Source organism: Nyctereutes procyonoides, unplaced genomic scaffold (assembly GCF_905146905.1).
Source record: "Nyctereutes procyonoides isolate TBG_1078 unplaced genomic scaffold, NYPRO_anot_genome, whole genome shotgun sequence".
Taxonomy (NCBI): Eukaryota; Metazoa; Chordata; class Mammalia; order Carnivora; family Canidae; genus Nyctereutes; species Nyctereutes procyonoides.
The window spans coordinates 1,845,984-1,866,574 of record NW_026575134.1 but is presented as its reverse complement, the minus strand read 5'-3'; the positions used below and the strand labels follow the sequence as shown (position 1 = coordinate 1,866,574).

General features: G+C 62.3%; 1 protein-coding gene across 1 annotated transcript in view; it reads left to right on the top strand.

Annotated features, from left to right (window-relative positions):
* GRB10 (growth factor receptor bound protein 10) overlaps positions 1–18,951 on the top strand; it is a 154,222-nt gene extending 135,271 nt beyond the window's left edge. Inside the window, 11 exon segments of the mRNA XM_055300820.1 lie at positions 83–151; positions 1,728–1,865; positions 3,227–3,337; positions 5,249–5,347; positions 11,568–11,645; positions 12,315–12,384; positions 12,387–12,430; positions 13,146–13,212; positions 13,371–13,458; positions 16,864–16,957; positions 18,495–18,951. Of these exon segments, the coding sequence (XP_055156795.1) occupies positions 83–151; positions 1,728–1,865; positions 3,227–3,337; positions 5,249–5,347; positions 11,568–11,645; positions 12,315–12,384; positions 12,387–12,430; positions 13,146–13,212; positions 13,371–13,458; positions 16,864–16,957; positions 18,495–18,641 (1,005 nt within the window). The 3' untranslated portion in view covers positions 18,642–18,951.
* The last annotated feature ends 1,640 nt before the right edge of the window (positions 18,952–20,591 follow it).

The following is a 20,591-nucleotide window of genomic DNA, read 5'->3' as shown; positions in this document are numbered from 1 at the left end:
TTAGTATTGGCACCCCCGCAAGCATGCTTTTCCCCACCTTAGAAAACTAACTTTCACTGTATTTATTTTCCTGTTTCCTTAGAATTTCTTCCCAGAGCAGATGGTTACTTGGTGCCAGCAGTCAAATGGCGGTCACAGCCAGCTTTTGCAGGTACTGAGCGGGAAGAGACTTCTGCTAGGTTTTCTGGGTGCAAGTCCTCTCGAGCTGCAGTCGCAGCCCCACAAAACCTTGATGGGGTTGCTTGCATTCTTCATCACGTATTAGGCTTGGCTCCCGGCGGGGTTTAGAGTAACCAGAAATAAATGTTGACCTGGGAAATGTGTGTGCAGCCAGGCCCCTTCAAAGCAAAACAAGCACTTATAAACAGGATAAGCTTCCTGTGAGTTAGAAGCAACGTGAGCAAAAGGGAGAGGCCACAGGCTGGCGTGTTCTCCTCGAGGCTCCTCTGGAGTGCGGGTCCAGGGTCAGGCCACCACCCTGGGGATCTCTACAGAGATACTGTGCCCCCTTATAGTGAAAAAGGATTGGGCTGCCATAAAACCCTTTAAAAGGTAGCATGTTGTGCATTAAAATTAGATTTGCGTCTGTCTTAATTTTCCCTCTGCCTTCTAAAGTCCTGTTCCAAGAAAACCTGGCTTTTCCCCAGCGCCTCCCAATGGCACACACACCCCTGGACTCCCCTGGCTGGGTGCTGCTCAGGCTCTTCCAGGGAAGTCGGGAAGGGGAATATTCCTGCTGTGCCTGGAAAAATGTGTCTGTCTACAGCGTGTTCAGTGAGAGAACAGGCCATTCATGAGGGCAGCCAGCACCCGCCAGGCGGCATCCAGTTACGAGAATCCACTAAAAGTTAGTTCCTACAAAGTCTCCCCACGACCCTCCCTTGTCTGCTCTCTGGATCACCAGGGCTATTCTCACCTCCCGAAGGGTGAGGGCTTCAGAGCTCTGTTCTGGTGTCTCCTCTGAAGCCCCCGACCATAGGATTTGACTCTTCTGGCAAGAGTTGTTTGTTGCCATGTGGTTCTCATGGGCCGTGCACCGTAAGGGTGACAGGGATCCCCGTAAGGGATCAGGGCTCACCGCCTGATCTGGGATGGCTCTTGTGCTTGGCAAGGGTGTGTGAGACTCTGTCCCACCTGCGGGAGGAGCTGTGTCCCCTCACAGTCCAACGGAGAGGACCCCCCCATGTCACTGCTCCAGCTTCGCTCCCGGACCTGGCTCTTGACCTCTGTTTCCCGACAAGAACGTGCCTGCATGTGAGAGGGCTTAGCGGGGTCAGTGGCCTCACTGAAGTATTTCCAGAGAGAACTGTTAGCACACCTTTCCGTGGAGGGGCACACGATGAAAGTGACCTGCTTACTCCCGGCGCCCCCTGTCGCCCTAACTCTGATGATCAGACCGCATGTTTCATGGAAAACCAGGATAAAAGGCGGCGCCCTTACGTACATCTCATATGGAAATCTGTGACTTCCTGGGTTTTCTCGTCAGTGTTACAAAGGCCCATTGGCTCCTGTGTGCTTAAATATTGATTATGTTCCCTGCACACCAGCTTAGGTGGGTCTTAAGATTTTTGAAAGGAAAACTATCATTTGGAAATGCTTCATTGGACCAAAAAAAGAATATTTTTATAATCCAGGAAACGTCAAAATGTTAGCGATGCCGGTGTAACGCACCTGCTCTCATGCTTCTAACGGCAGCATTATCTGACTTTTAAAAATCTCTTCAACAGAACTTTCTGAACTCCAGTAGCTGTCCTGAAATCCAGGGGTTTTTGCACGTGAAGGAGCTGGGGAGGAAGTCGTGGAGAAAGCTGTACGTGTGTTTGCGGAGATCGGGCCTTTATTGCTCCACGAAGGGAGTGTCAAAGGTGGGTTTTAAAGCCACCACTGCCACCCCCGTCACACCAGGCCGGCCGCATTCAGAGTGGACGTGAAAATGCGTGTCAGGGTCCTCCGGGCTTGTGATGATTTGTGAAGCTAATTCCGGGTTCCTGGCCCTCTGGTCTCCCTCAGAAACCAGGTGACAGCACAGACCTGCAGGCCTCCTGGCCACGTCAGTGGGGCCCTCTGGGGCTTGGGAGCCGAGCCTCCTAGGCGGTCTGACTCCCTGAAGGACGCCGACTCAGTTTCCATAGTTTGGAAGTTTGCAGCCAAGGTGGCCGGAGGGTGGCTGGGGGATGGCTGCCAGTGCAGCCCGTGTTACTGTAGGCACTGCAGGGAAGAAATTGGAGTCCTGTGCGCATTTCTAGCGGGAAGGGGGGGAAGAGATGGAAGATACAGCTGCAGGCCTCCAGGGGGAGTTAGGGCGTTGGGGGCCCACCTTGCTGGTCACCGTCCGCGTCCGTGCTTGCTCCGGCCCCCCGCTCGGTCCTCGTGATGTGCTGTGAGCAGGCCCCGCAGCAGGAGGGTGCCCGCACACTGTGCGCTGAGCATGCGCGGTTCCTGCCAGGAGAGGAGGGTGGGCCTGCTGGGACCCTGGGCAGGGCGCTGGGCACCAGGCCACCGTCCAGCCGCTCTGGGCAGTCCGCGGCAGCCCCATCTGAGCCGGGGACGAGGGGCTCAGGCAGGTGAACAGCTTCTTTCTGGTGCAGGTGAAGGGCAGCTTGATTTCCTGACTCCCCAGCGTCCTCGCAGGTGCTGAACCCAGAGCAGGAGGCAGAGCTGGGACAAAGGAGGGTTGGGGACAAGGATGGGACAGGCTGTCGATGGGAGACTGCAGGCCGCCGGCCTCTGCACACCGTGCAGCAGGGGTGGCCTGTGTTGCGGTGTGCCCTTCACTTTGGACTTTAGGCCCCAGGTTTTCTCCTGGTTTTTACCTTGAATGTTTGGTCACGGGGCTTCGCTATGGCTCAGTGTCAAACACGTTATTTCTTTGGTTTCTGTTGTAAAGATTTTATTTATTTGATAGAAAGACCGGGAGGGAGCATGAGAGTGAGCACGGGCAGGGTCAGGGGCAGAGGGAGAAGCAGACGAGCCCGACTCGGGGCTCGAGCCCAGGACCCCAAGATTGTGACCTGCGCCAAAGGCAGACAACCCCCCGAGCCAGGCCGGCGCCCCTGGTGTCACAGTCCTGGGAGGCGGGTTTCCTTGGCGAGGCCTGGGTCAGTTTGGTCTTAAGTCGGCACGTGGTGCCTAAGGTGCTCACGGTCCGTAGGAACATCCGAGGGGAGCGTGCGCGTGTGCGCAGAAGGCGTGCGCCCGGCCGCGCCCTGACCAGCCTTTCCCGCAGGAGCCCAGGCACCTGCAGCTGCTGGCGGGCTTGGAAGAGAGCAGCGTCTTCTCCCTGACCGCCGGCAGGAAGCAGTACGGCGCGCCCACAGACCACGGCTTCTGCATAAAGGTACCTCGGCCCGCGGGCGCCGGGCGCAACCGCGAGTCCTTGCGGGGGCGCTGCTTGCCTTCGCCTTCTAACAGGCGGTTCCACGGGGGCCGGATGCGCTCCTGGGTGCTCGCCACGCGTCAGGCCCCGAGTGGCCGGCCCCTCGGGGAGGCTCCCAGGACACGACAGGCCGGGTGTGTCCCTGGGCTCCTGGCTTAGTGACCCCCGGCCTGCTGCCCCCTGGTGGCCTCCAGGGTGCCCACAGCTGACACTTTCCCTGTGGGCTTCCGGTCACCGGGACAGTGGGTGTGTCCACGGGTCGCCCTGCCTCTGCACACATGCATGTGAGAGCACGGGCTCACGTGCTCATATTTCCACCCATGCACACACACACCCCTGCATGAACGCACAGTGTGCACATATACATGTACACATGTGTACACAGGCGCACACCTACATGGACACACAGTCTGCACACGTGCATATGCATATATGCACATAGACCTGCATGAACACATGTGCACACGTGTGCACACTCACACACCTGTATGGACACACAGTGTGCACACATACATATGCACATGTGTACACAGGCACACACCTGCATGAATACAAAGTGTGCACACATACATATGCACATGTGCACACGCACACACACACCTGCATGAACACACATGTGCAGACATATACATGCATGCACATGCACATACCTGCATGGACACACGTGTGCACCATGTGCGCGCATGCACATGCCTGCGTGAACACACGCATGTAGACATATACACACCTGTCCACACGGACACACCTTCATGGACACAGTGTGCATGCATACATATGCACATGTGCACACGCACACACCTGCATGGACACACAGTATGCACTCGCACATATGCACACAGGCACACCCGTGCATGTGTACACACGTCCTCCCCTGGTGAGGCTGCGGTGAGGCCGGCCATCGTCATTGTGGGTGTCGTTTACGGCAGAGTGACCGCGCGCAGGGGCCCCCACCAAGGGTTCTCCCTGCGTCCTCTCACTGCGTCTTCGCCAGTGCTCATAGGTGGGAGCTGAAGCGGCCCCGCTGCTCGCATCCAGCCACCAGTGAGTGTGCTTGGGGCCCCCAGCTGGGCGGACTCCTGAGCCCACGCTCCACCTCGACCTGACCAGAGGCCGGGGAGCAGGAGCCCGCTGCCACACGCCGCTCCCAGCAATGCCAGCTTGTACTTCACTTGGTGTCGACATCACAGGGGTGCTAGGACCCAAGGTCCGTGGGGAGGCACCATGCGGGCAGCCTTGGGAGGACTGGAGGTGGAGCTGGGGGCCGTGGAAGCCCAGGCGGCCAGCGTCCCCCGCTTCCCACTGGCCCACACCTGCCAAGGTCCTCCCATCACCAGCTAAACGCTGCTTCTGCCTGGGGCAGCTCCATCCCTCCTCAGTGCATCTGGGACTGTGGCCCCCGCCTGGCCCAGGCTGCTTGCCCCCCAGCCCCCTTCTCTGGGGTGACACTGGCCTCATTCTCTGGGCCTTCCTCACGTTCCATCCTTAGGGCCACTGAGATCGGCTGCAGAGCCGAGCCCCTCCAAGCCCTGCGGGCCCTTCCTCAGCTGCCACCAGCTTCCTGGGAGGCGACCAGACATGTTTTCTCCCATTCTCTGGGCCCGGCTCTCCGGTTGAATCCAGCTTTCCCTGCACAGACCTGCGCACCCGTGTCCCTGCTGCACGCACTGCCTTGCCCTGTGAGGGTTGTGTCCCCTGTTGGAAGCTGGCCGAGTGCTCGCGATGACGCCCGCCCGTGGGCAGGCTGGCCCGTGCCGGGCGGAGGAGGCGCCCTCTGGTCTCGGCCCGCTGCTTGTCTGGCTGGCTGGTGCCCTAACACGGGCGGGGGTTGCGTTCACCGAGGCGCACTCATTAGGTCCTCTCTTACCCCCGTAGCCAAACAAAGTCAGGAACGAGACGAAAGAGCTGCGGCTGCTGTGTGCCGAAGACGAGCAGGGGAGGACGTGCTGGATGACGGCGTGCAGGCTGCTCAAGGTACGCGCGCGTGCGCCCGGTGCGTGTCTTCCTTCGCCGTGAGCCCTCCCGATGCCCGGCCGGCCCCGGGCGCCCCCACGACTTCCCAAACGGGCCTCAGAACTTTCTCACGGAGACCTCCCATTGGAAAGACCAGAACCGGCTCCCAGCCTCGGCTCCTGACGTTCGGAGGCGGGATGGGATGCGGGCCACACCCCTGCTTCGCCCACTGGATGCCGGGAGCACCCCGGCCCGTAGAGACAGCCCGGCTGGGCGTGACCAGGCTCCCCAGGGGCCTGGGAGCGGGGGCCTGCGCCGGTTGCGAGCCGGTGGCCTAGAGAGATAGGAATAGAGAGACCTGATGGGGAGACGGGGATAGCTCATCAGGACGGTCGGTCATTTCCGAGACTGAGCATCAGGCTCTCGGCCTCCCGAAAAGCCAGGCCCCCCGAGGGAACGCGCCCCGCCGTGCAGCTTGCCGAACTGCCCGAGGGACGCAGCGCCCCCGACAGCGCGCTCTTACAGGAACCCCGGGCGGGTCGGTGCCCTCGTCACTGCCGCGGTGGCTTCCTGTGGCTCTGCAGCAGAGGCGAAGCGTGTCCCGGGACAGCACACCTCACTGCGTTCCCACAAAACGTCCCTTTGTGTGCACACATGCCCCGCGCGTCTGCAGCTCCCTAAGGTCGTGCAAGCTGGTGGACAGGGGGACTGTCACGGGGTCTGGAGGAGAGGCTGGCTCGGTCCGCTGTGGCCGACCTGTGCAAGGGGGCTCGGGATCTCTCTGTGAAACCGCAGCCTGTGCGGAAGCTCTCAGCCGGGCAGGGAGTCGGCACGGAGCCACTTGGAGAAACGCGTGAGCCGAGGGAGGCACAGCTCACGACCCCTGGGAGACCCTGGGGACATAAGCTCCAAGGCTGGGCGTCCCGCAAACCCCTGTTCCCCAGAACCGTGTCTTGTTTTATTTTTGCTTCCGATAAGACGCAGAGGGGTTACGTGGAAAATGTCATTGTTTCCGAATCGGAGCGGCGACGTCAGGGCTGGTAGAGGGCGTTGCAGACGGAGGCGCCCCCTTTCCGAGCCAGCTCGGTGCCACGGCACAGCCTTGGGAGGCGCGGCCCTCGGTCACGCAGAGAACCGGGGTCTCTCTAGCGAGCTGTGGGGAGCTTTCCAGGGCGTTAAGAATCAACGTGCGAAGTGCCACCTTCGTTGTCGGGATAAGGAAAGGAGAAGTGAAAATACACCCGTGCGTTTGCCGGTGTGATGGGAGCGTTCGGGAGGCTGCTGGTGGGCACAGCGGGCACAGCTCCGGGAACCGGGGCAGAGGTGGAGGGAAGCCCTGGACGTCTGCTGGGGTTCTGTGATTTATTTTTTTTTTCTGTGATTTATTTATTTACTTTTTGGATCTACGGATATATAGGCTATTTTGGGAAAAGCAGGAAAGCGGGTGGACACACACATGTGACGCTGGAGGTTAGGTGCTTGGGGGTAACACACAGTACGTCCCGACGGCAAGCTCAGCCTCTTGGCTTCCTGCATGAGGAAGCAGGGCCTGTGGACGGGGCAGAGCAGGACAGAGCGGGACTGTCCCCGGACGCTGGCATAATGACCAGGCCCGGGAAGGGAAGTGCGAAGGCCGAGCAGCGACCGTAATACCCGGCGTGATGATCAGCGCCTGGGGCGGGCGTGTCCCGTGGGGCACTAGCGTGCTTTTAGGAACGTTTGGGAGCACTTGCTGTGAGCCGGGCTCCGCGCTACTTCGCACGCGCAACCCCCATCCCCCACCGCAGCTGGGTGACGTCCACGCCGTCAGCATCCTCCCTGGGCCACGGCAGGTGCCATGGAAGCCGAGTTGCACCTCAATGGTTATGCACCAAGGTGTCCTGCCGCCACCCAGCAGGCCTCGTCCCGCGTGACATCTCCTTACCTCGTTCCCCCTCCCTGTCCCGTCTGAGAGCAGGCTGCGGGGTCAGAAGACCCAGTCCTGTACCCGTAGGCTCTCGCCTGCGTCCCCACGTTACCGTCACCGTGGGGTGTATTTTCTTCAGGCGTCGGGGCTGTTTGACGCCACGGGGAACCTGATAAAGTGCCTCCTGTTCTCTCAAGCCGTGAGCACAGACTCCGGCATTCCTCTGTCCAGCCCCCGACAAGCAGCCCCGGGGGTCTGACCAGGAGAAGTCCACCCGCCCCCCCCCCCCCCAGGCTTGCCCTGTGCCCGGTCGCGGCCTGGACATCACCTTGCCTGGTGCCCCCGAAGTCCTCTCAGGGAGCCCGACGCCCGGAACGTAATAGATGCTTGGGAAAACTGAGCCGAATGACGGCAGGAACCAACCCAAACTCCGTGTGTCCTTTCTTCATGGAAGCCACCTCTCCCTCTCGTCTGCGGGGTGTGCTGGGCAAGCCTGGCAGTGACCCAGGGCCGGCAGGGTCGGCAGGTGGCAGCTTGGACCTCAGAGAGTCTGGGTCTCGGGCCTCCAGGGGTCCCGGGCTGGGGAGACGTTGGACCTTTTCCCAGTTGCCCGGTCTTGTCTGTAGAAAGTGTTGGCAGGTCCCCTGAGCTCTGGCCCCCAGACTGCCCTGTTCCCCAGAGGGGGTCAGATGAGCGCGTCCTCACCTGGTAGAAGCAGAAGACACCCAGAGGGTCCTTGGTCCCTGCCCCAGCCGCTGCCCGGGTGTATCCCGGAGGCCCGCCTGCCTGGCGGGGCGTCCTGCAGTAGCCGTCCGCGCCGTGCTGGAACCCCGGGCCCTGTTGGAGAGAGACGACACCTTGAGAGCCACCTGGGACCTCTCTGTGCCTCTAAGGCCGTCCCGGGTGCTCGTCGGAGGAGCTTGAGCCCACCCAGGAGGAAACGGGCGTCGCTGCCCTCAGACAGGCTTGGGGGTAAAGCCGGCAGGCAGTGGCTGCTGCTGATCCTCCCTCCGTCCTATTATGTGGTCTGTTAAATAATCCCACTGCCGTATGGGCCGTGGAGGGAGCTCTAACCTTGGCCGCTGTTCCCTGCAAGTTTCTGAAACTGCCGTAGAAATTCCGCCCCGAGAGAGAGGCTGGCCTCGTGAGTGCGGGTTTCGGGACCCCAGGCTGGCTGTAGACACGCAGCAGCACACGGTGCAGTTTGTGTCCGTCAGGAGCAGGCGCCCCCAAGGACGCCCACGGCGCTCTGCTCCGAAGCCGTCGGAAAGTCCAGCCCTGCGCCGTCCCTCCCCGCCCCTGCGCGTCCCCCTGTGCTGGGTGACAGGCTTCCCAGCTACACCTGCGTCAACGGTGGGAACGGGACGAGGGGAATACGTTGAGGCCAGAAACGAAGGCACATAAAACCCGGTAATTTTTAAAACGGGAAGAGGAAACACCTGCCGTGCTTACCTACCTACCTGCTGTGGTATTTTCACGTCAAAAGGAGCAATGTCCACCATAGCCAGACTGTGGAAGGAGCCTCGGTGTCCATCAAGGATGATGGATAGAGAAGCTGTGGTCTCTGTGTACAGTGGGACATTCCTCAGCCATTAGAAACGACAAATACCCACCATTTGCTTCGACGTGGATGGAACTGGAGGGTATGATGCTGAGTGAAATAAGTCAGTCGGAGAAGGACACACATTATATGGTCTCATCCATTTGGGGAATATAAAAAATAGTGAAAGGGAATAAAGGGAAAAGGAGAAAAAAATGAGTAGGAAATATCAGAAAGGGAGACAGCACATGAGAGACTCCTGACTCTGGGAAACGAACTAGGGGTGGTAGAAGGGGAGGTGGGCGGGGGGTGGGGGTGAGTGGGTGACAGGCACTGAGGGGGGCACTTGATGGGATGAGTACTGGGTGTTATGCTATATGCTGGCAAATTGAACACCAATAGAAAATAAATTCATAAAAAAAAAAGGAAATGTGTGCAAAAACAAAGGAAACCTTAAAGTTGGCTAGAAAATCCAGAAGGAGAAACTCAAGCACATTTAAAAAAAAAAAAATTCTCCTAAGCTCCCAGGAACCTTTAAAAAGATTTTTTTAAGATTTATTTATTTATTTATTTATTTATTTATTTATTTATTTATTTATTTATTTATTTATGATAGACATAGAGAGAGAGAGGCAGAGACACAGGAGGAGGGAGGAGCAGGCTCCATGCAGGGAGCCCGACTCAGGACTCGATCCCGGGACTCCAGGATTGCACCCTGGGCCAAAGGCAGGCTCTAAACTGCTGAGCCACCCAGGGATCCCCCCAGGAACCTTTAGCCCGTGCGTCACGTGGACTGTGACCGCCCGTGGAACCACACGGCTTGCAGAGGGGTCGGTCGCCGCCCTGGTGCTTGTCCCTCAAGAACCAGCTCACACCTGGCCCCATAAGCGGAGACTTGCCCTCACCGTGCACACAGTTAGGGTTTCTTCTCTTAATAACCGGGTCACACTGCTGCTTGTCTGCACGTGGCCTGTCCGACTGCAGCTCCCTGAGGCAGCAGCGCGTCCTCTCCCGCGCTCCGCGTGCCTGGAGCTCTGCCTGGCAACGTGTGAGGCCCCTTCTCTGGCCGTGACCCTAAGCCTTCATGCAGCCTTTGCCCAAGGACATGAACCTATATCCTATCTCGCTTAAGAACGTAAAGGCTAAATGTTTAATTAAATTCCGAGAGAAAGGGGTCTGGGTGTTATTTCTGTTGTGCGTTCACCGCGCTAACGTCCCGTACGGGGAGGTGGTTTCCAGACATGGCGCACGTCAACGTTGTGCAGCCGTGAGCTGCCGTCTCTGCGGTCCCTCCTGAGCCGTCACTCACGCTTCTCTGAGAAAAGCGTCCGAGACTGTCACGCTCAGACAGGTGTGAACAGGAAACAGCACGTCGCCAAGAAGGGGGCAGGTGTTTCTCCGGCCAGACGTTCTTCTTTCCAAGCAACAGAGGAAGGTGTTGATTGGGCCATAAGTATTTCCTTAAAATCCACTCACCTAGAGTAAAAGGGAAAATAATATTACGTGATTTGTGCCACGGTTGCGCGCAGAAGGTTAACAAACTAAAGAATCGTCAAGCACGTGTACCGATGACGCTCGCACTGTGACGGCTGGCGGAGTTATTTAAGTGAGAAAAAAAACAAGAATTAATGATCACGGAACCACAAGAGAGAAGTGTCGGAAATATACAACTTCTTTAATAATTAAGGCAAAAGTAATATTTAAAGACGGTCATGCCCGTGAAACAGTTTTATACTGAAGACAAGCCAGTTAGACAGCTCGCGGGTGGAGGAGGCGTCCCTGGTGAGTTCCTGGAGGGAGAGCGGTCCCGGGCGCTCCTGAGGCGGGTGTGCGCCCGTGTGCGCGTGCCCGTGCCCGTGTGTGCACGCGGTTTCCCTTCCTGTTTCTTTGGCCTTAGCTCCATGACCTTTCGGATCTGTTGGAAGCGACGCTCACGTCATTGACTTAAGCCCGACATTTCCAGCCATGTCTCAGACGAAAATGCTTCCTCTAGTTGCTGTTTGTCATGTTTGTATAATGACTCGATTCAGGGCACTTGCGCATGTGCGTGTGACGTGCACGTCTGCACCCGTGAACACGCGTGTACCCGCATGCATGCGTGTGCGTGTGATTAGCTCCACGTCTTCCTGTGGATCCTTCGGTCCTTGTCACCTGCAGCAGCGCTGCCTGCCCTGCGGTCCGGGGGCCCTGACGTTGCCGTGCGTACGTCCGTGTTCCCCAGCCGCGTTGGCGCGATTCTTCGGCCTGTCTGGGTCCTTGTGTCCAGGCCGCGCCTCTGACGAGCATCACGTAATCGTGTTTCCCCCTCTGACCATCGTCACGCTCTAATTGGAGTATTTGTTGGGAAGCACGCCCTTTGGTAGACGATTAATGACATTTGTGCTTAAGCCTGACGTTTCCTAGTTTCCATGTGTCCCGCCAGCCTGTCTTCCTTTCCTACATTTTTTTTTTAAAGACAGTGCTTATTTTCCAAGAGAGCGGGGCTAGAGGGAGAGAGGGCATGAGCAGAGGCAGAGGCAGAGGCCGAGGGAGAAGCAGACGCCCCCCTGAGCAGGGAGCCCGATGCAGGACTTGACCCCAGGACCCTGGGATCCCAACCTGAGCTGAAGGCAGACGCTTCACCCCCTGAGCCCCGCAGGCGGCCGTCGCGCAGGAGCGAGGCTGTGTGCCCGCGGGGGCGGCGGGGGGTTCTGCTCCCCGTTCCGTACTCAGCGTGACGTTGCCACGTTCTGGGCCTGGGGGGCTCGGGGGCTCGGGGGCTCGGGCCCGTGGTTGACCCCGACCTCCCCCTGCAGTACGGGATGCTGCTGTACCAGAACTACCGGATCCCGCCGCAGAGGAAGGCCTTGCTCCCGTCCTTCTCCACGCCCGTGGTGAGTACGCTTGCCGCGGAGAAGCTCCTGGGGACACGTCCTGCCCATCCTCGGGGCCCCCGTGTGCCCCTCACAGCTCTTGAGGGCAGAGCTCGTCGCCCTCGCCCAGCTCAGCCTTGGCACCGTGGGCGCCCGTGACCGTTGTGCTGGAGCCTTCCCCGGCCCGCTTCGGGCGGGGACTCCGTGTCCTTGTTCCCCGGTGGACTCCACTGCCCAGAGGTGCAGGAGCCCGTGGTGCCCTCAAGCACGACCCTGAGCTCCGCAGGCCCGTTCCGGCAGACGTCAGGTGCCCACAGGGAGGGTCCACCCGGCGCCCTGAACCGAGCCCCGAGGGAGAGACTTGGTGGCCGGTGAGGGCTGAGCTCCACAGCGTCTCCACGTCTGCGGCGGGTGCTGGTGCAGGCTGGGGGCCTCGTGGGTCCCCGCCATCTGGGCCCTGTGCCCCCCGCGCCCTCGAGGGAGACCACAGCCGTCCTCAGCCCAAGGACCCCCGGGCACTGAGTTTCCACCCAGACCGTCCTGTGGGGGGCAGGGCATCGCCGTCAACCCCCCGGGTCAGCCCTCCCCTGGGTGCGGGTGCCGTCTGCGGGATGGCGTGGTGCCAACGTTCCCAAGGGCCGCCCTGGCTGGACTCCCGTCGTGGTAAGACCTTGGGGCCTCTCCTTCCAGCGCAGCGTGTCGGAGAACTCCCTCGTGGCCATGGATTTTTCTGGGCAAACGGGAAGAGTGATAGAGAACCCGCAGAAGCCCAGAGCGCGGCCCTGGAGGAAGGCCACGCGTGGAGGGTAAGACCACGGCCAGCCTGGGACAGGCCCCTCGCGGGTGGCACCCCCCCCGCCATTGGTCTCCCAGAAGAACGGCCCTGCAGGTGCATGGGGGACCCATGTCCAGCACCCATGTCCCCGGTGCCCACGTCCCTGCATCCATGTCCAGCACCCAAATCCCCATGCCCACGTCCAGCACCCACGTCCCTGCACTGACATCCAGCACCCACGTCCCCACACCCACATCCAACACCCATGTCCTCAGCATCCACATCAGCACCCACATCCTCAGCGTCCACATCAGCACCCACGTCCAGCACCCACATCCCCACGCCCACGTCCTGCAGCCACGTCCTCAGCGTCCTCAGCACCCACGTCCAGCACCCACGTCCCTGCGCCCACATCTAGCACCCACGTCCCCACACCCACGTCCAGCACCCACGGCCCCCACTGGCTCCCATGCGAGGTGTCCACGCTGCAGCCCGGGACCGGGACCAGGCTCCCTGTGGGAGAGCGCGTGCCTTCCCGAGCGCTCAGCCGGGATTGCCGGGCGGGGTATCCCCCGCGAGGAGCCGGCACCCCGGATGGTCCAGATGCCCGGGCCTCTCCTGTTCTCACAACTCTGGTCACATGGGCAGGGCTCAGGTGGCTCCACGGCCAAGGGCCCGGGCCCCCCGAGCCAGGCAGGCGTCCCCAGCGGGCCTCCCTGGCGCTCACACGGGCGTCTCCTCCGCAGAAACGAAGCACCCGGATGAACATCCTAGGCAGCCAAAGTCCCCTGCACCCGTCCACCCTGAGTACAGGTAAGCGCAGCAGCCGGCCCCGTCCTTTCCACATGAGCAGGTGACCCGGGTCGCACCTGCTCCCACGCTTCCCCAGACCCCCTGGGCCCGGTGCCCCGTGTGCCCGGAGGTGTGGCCGGGGGCCGCCCAGCCCTTCCCTCCTCCGTTCCCTCCCACAGTGATCCACAGGACGCAGCACTGGTTTCACGGCAGGATCTCCAGGGAGGAGTCGCACCGCATCATCAAGCAGCAGGGCCTGGTGGACGGGTAAGGACGCGCCGCCCGGAGAGTGGCACCTGCTGCCTTGTGTCGCGCCGGGCACGTGCTCTGGCTTCTTGGGGACCCGGGGGGGGTGCGTCATCAGAGCCTCGATGTAAAGAGGACAGCGTGGCTCCGGGTCACCGTGGAGCGAGGGGGCTCAGCTGGCCAGTGGTCCGGCGGGGACTGCGCCCGTCCTGTCCGTACCCCATGTGGTGCCAGCCGTGGCCGCTGTGTTGAATCCGGACAGACACAGCACCAAGCCCGTTACTTTTCATCAAGTGGCTTTTCCTGAGGACGGACGACCCCAAACCTTGGTGGCGTCTGGCTGCAGAGTGAGTGAGACCCCCCCCCCGGGGCCGGCTCGGCCACGGGCAGCTTCGCTCCCGTGTCCAGCAGCTGCGGTGGCTGTTGGCCGTGGAGACGGGGCGACGGGGCAGGTGTGCCCACGGCCAGCCTGGGACACTCACCCGGGGCCCGTATCCCATCGGCTGATGCTCCCCCCGTGGTCCTGCTCCCGGGGCTGTGGATGCAGACGCGTGACGCGTGCGACTGAGCGGCTGTCACCGTGTCCTCTCCCGCCGCTGCCCGCCGGCGGCGACTCTGCTTTTCCTGCCCCCCATCTGTTAAAAACCGAACTACGGAGATCCAGAATTTTACCCACGAGACAGGAGGGTAGTGAGCCCCACCGTGTGATCCTTGTCTGGTTGGGACAGTTTGCTAATTTTAGGTTTTCTCTGTCCCTTCCCATATTAAGGGCTCCTCCCTCCTCCCCACTTCTCCTTCTGGAATATTTTAAAGTAAATCCCAGACATTCTGAACGTTCACCACTAAACGCAGCTGGCGCGTCTCTAAAACATGCTCTTGTCTGTGGACTCGACCACGAAATCATTGTCGCTCTTCCCGGGACAAGCGGGAATGCCATAGTATCCTCCAAAGCCCGTTCTGGGTTCAAATTTCCCTAATTGCTGCAAAAAAAAAAAAAATACCCGTCACACAAGTTGGCTTGAAGGGGGACGGGCCCTGGCGTCCCCTCCGCGTCCCCGTGTTGCTCGCACGTGGGGGCTGCTGAGGGAGTCGGCGAGCCGCCGGCCGCCCGGACTGTCCGGCTCCTACGGGCGTCAGCGTTCAGAGCGGCCTTCTAGCAGCTTCCAGCCGCTCGGAGGAGCTGCTCCTTGTTTAAAGCACCGTCTCGTACTCACGCTCTTAAGACTCGATGCGTTTCGGTCAAAACTTCCTGCTTTTGGTGCTCGTGCGAGAGGTCTTTGGCCCCCGGGACTTTCCCAGGTTGGCTCCTGAGTTCTTGGGCCCGACAGGAACAGTGTTGGGTTCCAGGTGGACGTTTCTCTTCGGGGCCTCGTTCCTTCTGGTGGGGAGCCCTGCCTGGACCCCGGGGACGGGGTCGCGCGTGGGCAGAGGATTCCCAGGGTCCCGTTGCTGCCGCCGGCCGGGGAGTCCACGGTGTTCGCTCTGTGCTCCCTCCGTCTCCTCTCACTCTGGAAACCTTCCTGAGGACGTCCTCGTCCGTGAGCACGTCCGCTCGGCTCCTCGTCGCTTCTGGGAGGCCCCCGTGCCGAGGTCCCTCCGCTGAGTCTGTTCCACTCGTTTCCTTGTGGGATCCTGAGGGCTCGTCCCAGCGGGTCGTGTCCAGGCACCAGGTTTAAAGCGTTTCCTCTCGCGGTTCTAACAGCGGAGACGGGTCACTGGGGTTCCTGTGTCCCGCTCTGCTTTGGATTCTCATAAGTGGATCTGGCGTGTTTTCCGCCCAGCACGACGCTTCCCGTTAAACGACAGGAAACCCTCCCCTGGTTCCAAAGCGAGAGCAGTAGGGCAGGGCCCCCTCCAGGGGCTCCCGCCACCCCAGCATCCCCGCGACAGGAGGCCGGGTCCCCAGGGCCGTTCCTCCTGCGGCTCTCGGGTTAGACGGAGAGCGTCTCTGCCCGTCGGGCCCCGTCGGAAGCACTGGCGCAGCGCTGCACCTGCCGCCTCGAGGGCCCCCAAGCAGCCGCGCGGCCCCGGCCCCGGCATTTCCAGGCTGCCGCGAGGACGCTTGAGGCTGTCGCTGCCTGTGCTGGCGGTGCCCAGACGCCATGGGCCGCAGCTTCCGGCCCCGTGGGCCCCTCCTCATCCGCCATCGGGGAGGCCGGCCTCTCCCCAAAGGTTGAGGTCTCGGGCTTGGGTCGTGGTCCCGGGGTCCTGGGGTCGGGTCCACATCAGGCTCCCTGCTCCGCGGGGTCTGTTCTCCCTCTGCCCCTGCTTGTGCCCTCACTGTCACACACGTGCACTCTCGCTCTTGCTCTCACTCTCACTCTCACTCTTGCTCTCTCTCGCTGTCTCACTCTGACGCTCTCTCACTCTCACTCTCTTACTCTCACACTCTCTCGCTCTCTCTTGCTCTAAAAAGTGAGGACGCGCACATCCACGTGGTTCTCACATCTAATGCACGTGCCTATGCTGGTTGTGCCAGTGGCTCTGATTGCATCCTTCGTGGAAAAAGAAAACAGCTTCTTAATTATAAGTACATGGCTGTGGGCGCGTCTCCTGAGCCTCTGTCCTTCGTGGACGCTTGTCACAGCGACAGGCCGGTCGCTACCGAGCGTGCCCGGGTGCTCGGGATCCAGCAAGGTCGGTGTGTGTGGAGGGGACATGGATGGCCCGGGGCACGGCTGGGCGGGTAGCTGATCCCTGGCACCTTGAGTGCTTGGCGGCGGCAGTTTGTCCCACGGGCAGTTTGTCCCCCCCCCCCCGTCCTCGTGATGCACAGCTATTCGGGCGGTGACCGTGTGCGGCTGAACACGCTGCCTCTCGCCGGTTTCCTCTGCTGATGCTCGTGCGCAGGGACCGGCCCTCCTTGACCGGCAGTAACCTGCGGTGGCTGCCATCCCATGTGGCCCATCCGCCCCGGTGTGTGTCTGGCTGTCCCCCTGCTCCAAGGGCCCCGCTCCTTCCTGAGCCAGCTCATGGCCTGTGTGTGTGACCGCACACCATGCGCACTCGGTTCCCTGTTCTAGCCTCCGGGTCGTGGTCTCTCAGCACCAGCACTTAGGCTGATGCTGCCTCCTGGGGCACGACCCTGCACATGGTGGACGTCCTCACCTTGTGGCGCACACTGTTCCGGCTCTGGCGTGTCCTTCCATGGAGAGCGGCCCTCAGAAACCAGGGCGCGGGCCACACACTCACTAACATGTCCTGAAGCGTCGTGGCCACGAGCCTCTTACTGCAGGGACGGGGAGATGTGCCAGTGGGTGTGTGTGCACGTGGCTGTGTGCAGGTGTGTGTGCACCTGAGTGTGTACAGGTGTGATGTGTGTGTGGGTGCGTGAGTGTGCAGGTGTGTGGGGGCAGGTATGCAAATGTACATATCAGGTCAGGATTTTAAAAATGTGCCATCAGCTGATTTTTTTCCCGTCTCCAGGCTTTTCCTCCTCCGAGACAGCCAGAGCAATCCAAAGGCATTTGTGCTCACGCTGTGTCATCATCAGAAAATTAAAAATTTCCAGATCTTACCTGTAAGTATGGATGACGTCTCACTGAGTCTTGTTGCTGTTTTCTGGGTTCGTCTGAATGCGGTTTCCAAGTCAGAAACTAAGCGAACCACCGAGGGGGGTGGGGGGCCGAGTGGGAGGCGACGCTGGAGGAGAAGCTTCCAGGAGCCCCTGGGGAGGCTGCTGCTTTGACCTCGGGATGCCCTTTGCTGTTTTCCCTGGAAGTCAGTGGAAGCGGTGGCCAGCCTGGGGCCGCCTGCAGTTGAGCTGGGCCATGCTTTGGGGGGGGGGGCGCAGGTGGAGGGGAGCACAGGTGGGGGGGCACGGCAAGGGGGAGCAGGGTTGGGGGTGGGCACATGTCCAGCTGGAGGAGGGGCCCACGGGGGGTGGGTAGGGGGTGGGTGCATGTCCAGCTGAGGGAGGTGCCCATGCCGAGGGGGAGCAAGGTCAAGGGGTGCACATCAGGGGTGCATGTCGGGGGGGGAGCAGGGTCAGGGGCTGCACGTCCGGGGGTGGGCCTATGCCAAGGGGGAGCAGGATTGGGGGTGCACGTGGGGCACGCATAGTCAGGAAGACAGGATTCCTGCTGGGCGAGAGGCTGGCTCCTGGAACCCGAGGGGTCTGATTTGCGCTGCTGGGTCCCTGGTGCCCCAAGAAAGTGGTGGAAGGACAGTCGTGCAGCCCTGAGGTCCCCAAAGTCGAGTTGCGTTGCTTCTTCCACTTGGTCCCTGGATCAGGAAACAGATTTTCCTTCGAACGTTTCTGAAAACTGCCTAGGTGGGTCGTCACCTTTCGTGTCCCGGCGGCACACGGGTGACCCTCCAGGCCCAGGGGTGTGGGGCGTGGATCCTGGTGTATACCGGGGTCGGGTGGGCCCCAGCGTCTGCCGCCTACACCCCTGCGGCTCGGGAGCAGGTTAGAGCCTGCGGCCTGCCTACCGGGCTTGCAGGTCCTGCAGGTGGTGGTGGCCCTTGGGGTGTGCCCAGGCACGGGCCAGGTGCGGAAGGCTCAGTGGAGGCCGTGCCTGGTTCTGCTGGCGCCCAGCAGGTCGGGGTCCCCGGAGCCCCGCAGGGGCCGGGCTGGGAGCTGCAGGCGCTGAGGGAGCATTCTTGGTGCCCTGACGGCTGCCCGGCGCAGAGGGGAGGGGAGGCGTTCGGCAGGGGGGAGAGGGAGGGGCACCCTGGGCGCAGACCTGGGGGCTGCCCCCCAGGCCGAGCTTCCTTGCCGCCTGTGCTGCCCGCCACCACCCGACGCCTCTGACAGGTGCTCTCGCCCTCGCAGTCCCCGCCTCCTGGGAGTCCTGGCATCGGAGCTGGAGCGGGAACTGCAGGCCCGCGGGGAGATGGGTGGCCCCCGGGGCGGGGATGGGGCGGCCCCCACGGGGGATGGGCGGCCCCGCGGTCCCAGGTCGGCTGGGGGCTGGGCGCACAGGCACCTGCTCCCTGGAGCCCCCGGAGCCCCCGAGCCCCCGTGCTGCGCTGGAGACGGCGAAGGCCCGGGTTCGCGCCCCGCGCCCGCAGCTCCGGGCCGCTAACGGGGCGCGTGTCCTGTGTCCCTCCAGTGCGAGGACGACGGGCAGATGTTCTTCAGCCTTGACGACGGCAACACCAAATTCTCGGACCTGATCCAGCTCGTTGACTTTTACCAGCTCAACAAGGGAGTCCTGCCCTGCAAGCTCAAGCACCACTGCATCCGCGTGGCCTTATGACCCACGGGCCGGGCCGCCGCCGGAGGAAGCTGACACTGGAGCGGGAGGGGCGGGCGCGGGGCCGGGGGCGCGGGGTGCCCGGCCGGGGTCCCTCCCGCCGCCCTCCAGGGACTCGCCGCCCCGCCCCGCCCCGCCCCGCCGGGCCCCCCCACCCCCGCCGCCGCGGAGACCAGAGCGAGCGCCGCCGGGAGGCGAACCCGCGACGACCACGGTCGCCTTGGCCGGGCCGCGAGGGCCGAGAGCCGGAGACGAGGGATTGGAAACGGACTCTTCCCTGGAATAATCTTGACGATTAAAACTGATACGTTTACTTTTTTGTAGCGATCCCTTTTTGCACGCCTCCTTTGTTTCCGGCGCGGGCCGCGGCCCCCCAGGCGGTCCTGCGGCTCTCGGGGCGCTGGGGTGCAGGGGCGGGGCGGGGGGAGGGCGTGGGGTCTCCATGCGCTGCGGTGCAGGGGCGAGGGGGGGTCCGTGCGCAGGGGTGCAGGGGCGGGGCGGGGGGAGGGCGTGGGGTCTCCATGCGCTGCGGTGCAGGGGCGGGGGGGGGGTCCGTGCGCAGGGGTGCAGGGGCGGGGCGGGGGGAGGGCGTGGGGTCTCCATGCGCTGCGGTGCAGGGGCGGGGCGGGTGGAGGGCGTGGGGTCTCCATGGGCTGCGGTGCAGGGGGGGCGGGGGGCGTGCGGCTCTCGGTGCCCAGGGGCGGGGCGGGCAGGCGGCTCGCAGGTAACGGGGCAACAGGCCGCCCCGCCCCGCCCCCCCCCCCCCCCCCCCGCATCCTGCAACAGCTTTTCGTTTTTTTGAGAACAAAGTAAGCGGCGCGGCCTGGTGGGCACGGGCGGGTTGCGGACGCCGTCAGGCGCTTGTCTGCCAGGGAGGCCGCGTGCGGGGGCGCCCTAGCTGGTCACCCAAGCTCGTGGCCCTGTCCGGGAGGCCCGGTGCCCTGGAGAGCCCGCTGGCCCCCAGCGTGGCAGACTGGGCGGCCTGGAGCTGCGCCCCTGCACCCTCACCTGCACCCCCACCTGCCACCCCACCTCCACCCTCACCTGCACCCTCACCTGCACCCTCACCTGCACCCCCACCTGCCACCCCACCTCCACCCTCACCTGCACCCCACCCCACGGTGGCTCAGGCCCTTCCCTGGCTGTGCCCACCCACTGCCTGGGGCGGAAAAGGATCTAAGGGGGAAATTGCAGCTGCCTGGCTGCCCTCCCTGCGGTTTCCATGGTGACAAAGACGTAGCCTTGAAAAGGGCACATCTGCAGCCTGGCATTTAAGGGTCCCCCCTCTCCCCCACCCCCGGGACCTCTGTCCTGCCGCCCCTCGGCTGATGGCACACAGAGGGACTCAGGGCACGTGTGGCTCTTGAGTCCGCTCAACACGAGCCTACTTCCCCTCCCGGGGGCTGAGGCGCTAAGGGCCGCGGTGTCCCCCCTGGCCTCCCCCCTCCCCCTCCCCTCCTGGGCCCCCCCAACCCCTTGGCCTCCCCCCAGCCCCAGCCTTCCCCACCCCACCACCTGGCCTCCCCTCCCCTCCCCCCAGCCCAGCCCCTAAGCAGAGTCACCAGGCATGAGAGGGGCTGTGGCTGTGGGGTGACTTACAGTCCCTGCAAAGCCGAAGGTCTCCCCGACAGGCCCCGGCTCAGTCACCACACAGGATGGGTGCTCGGCTCAGGTGCCAGCCGCTGGGTGCCTGACTGTGCCCCCCACCCCCGGCCCCACCCTGCAGCGTGCACCCAATGTGGGACGCCTGGGAAGGCCTGGGACACCGATGCACTGTGGGGAGCTCTGGGTCGGGAAACCCTGGTCTAGGTTACAGGCCCCGCTCCGGACTCGCCATCCAAGGGCCACGTACACAAATGCCAAACTTTCAGTGGGACGTTTTTCACCATAAATGCTCGGTTGCATTTTCTGCCTTTTGTAGCCAGTGCGTGGTGCAGCCACGGAGGTGCACTA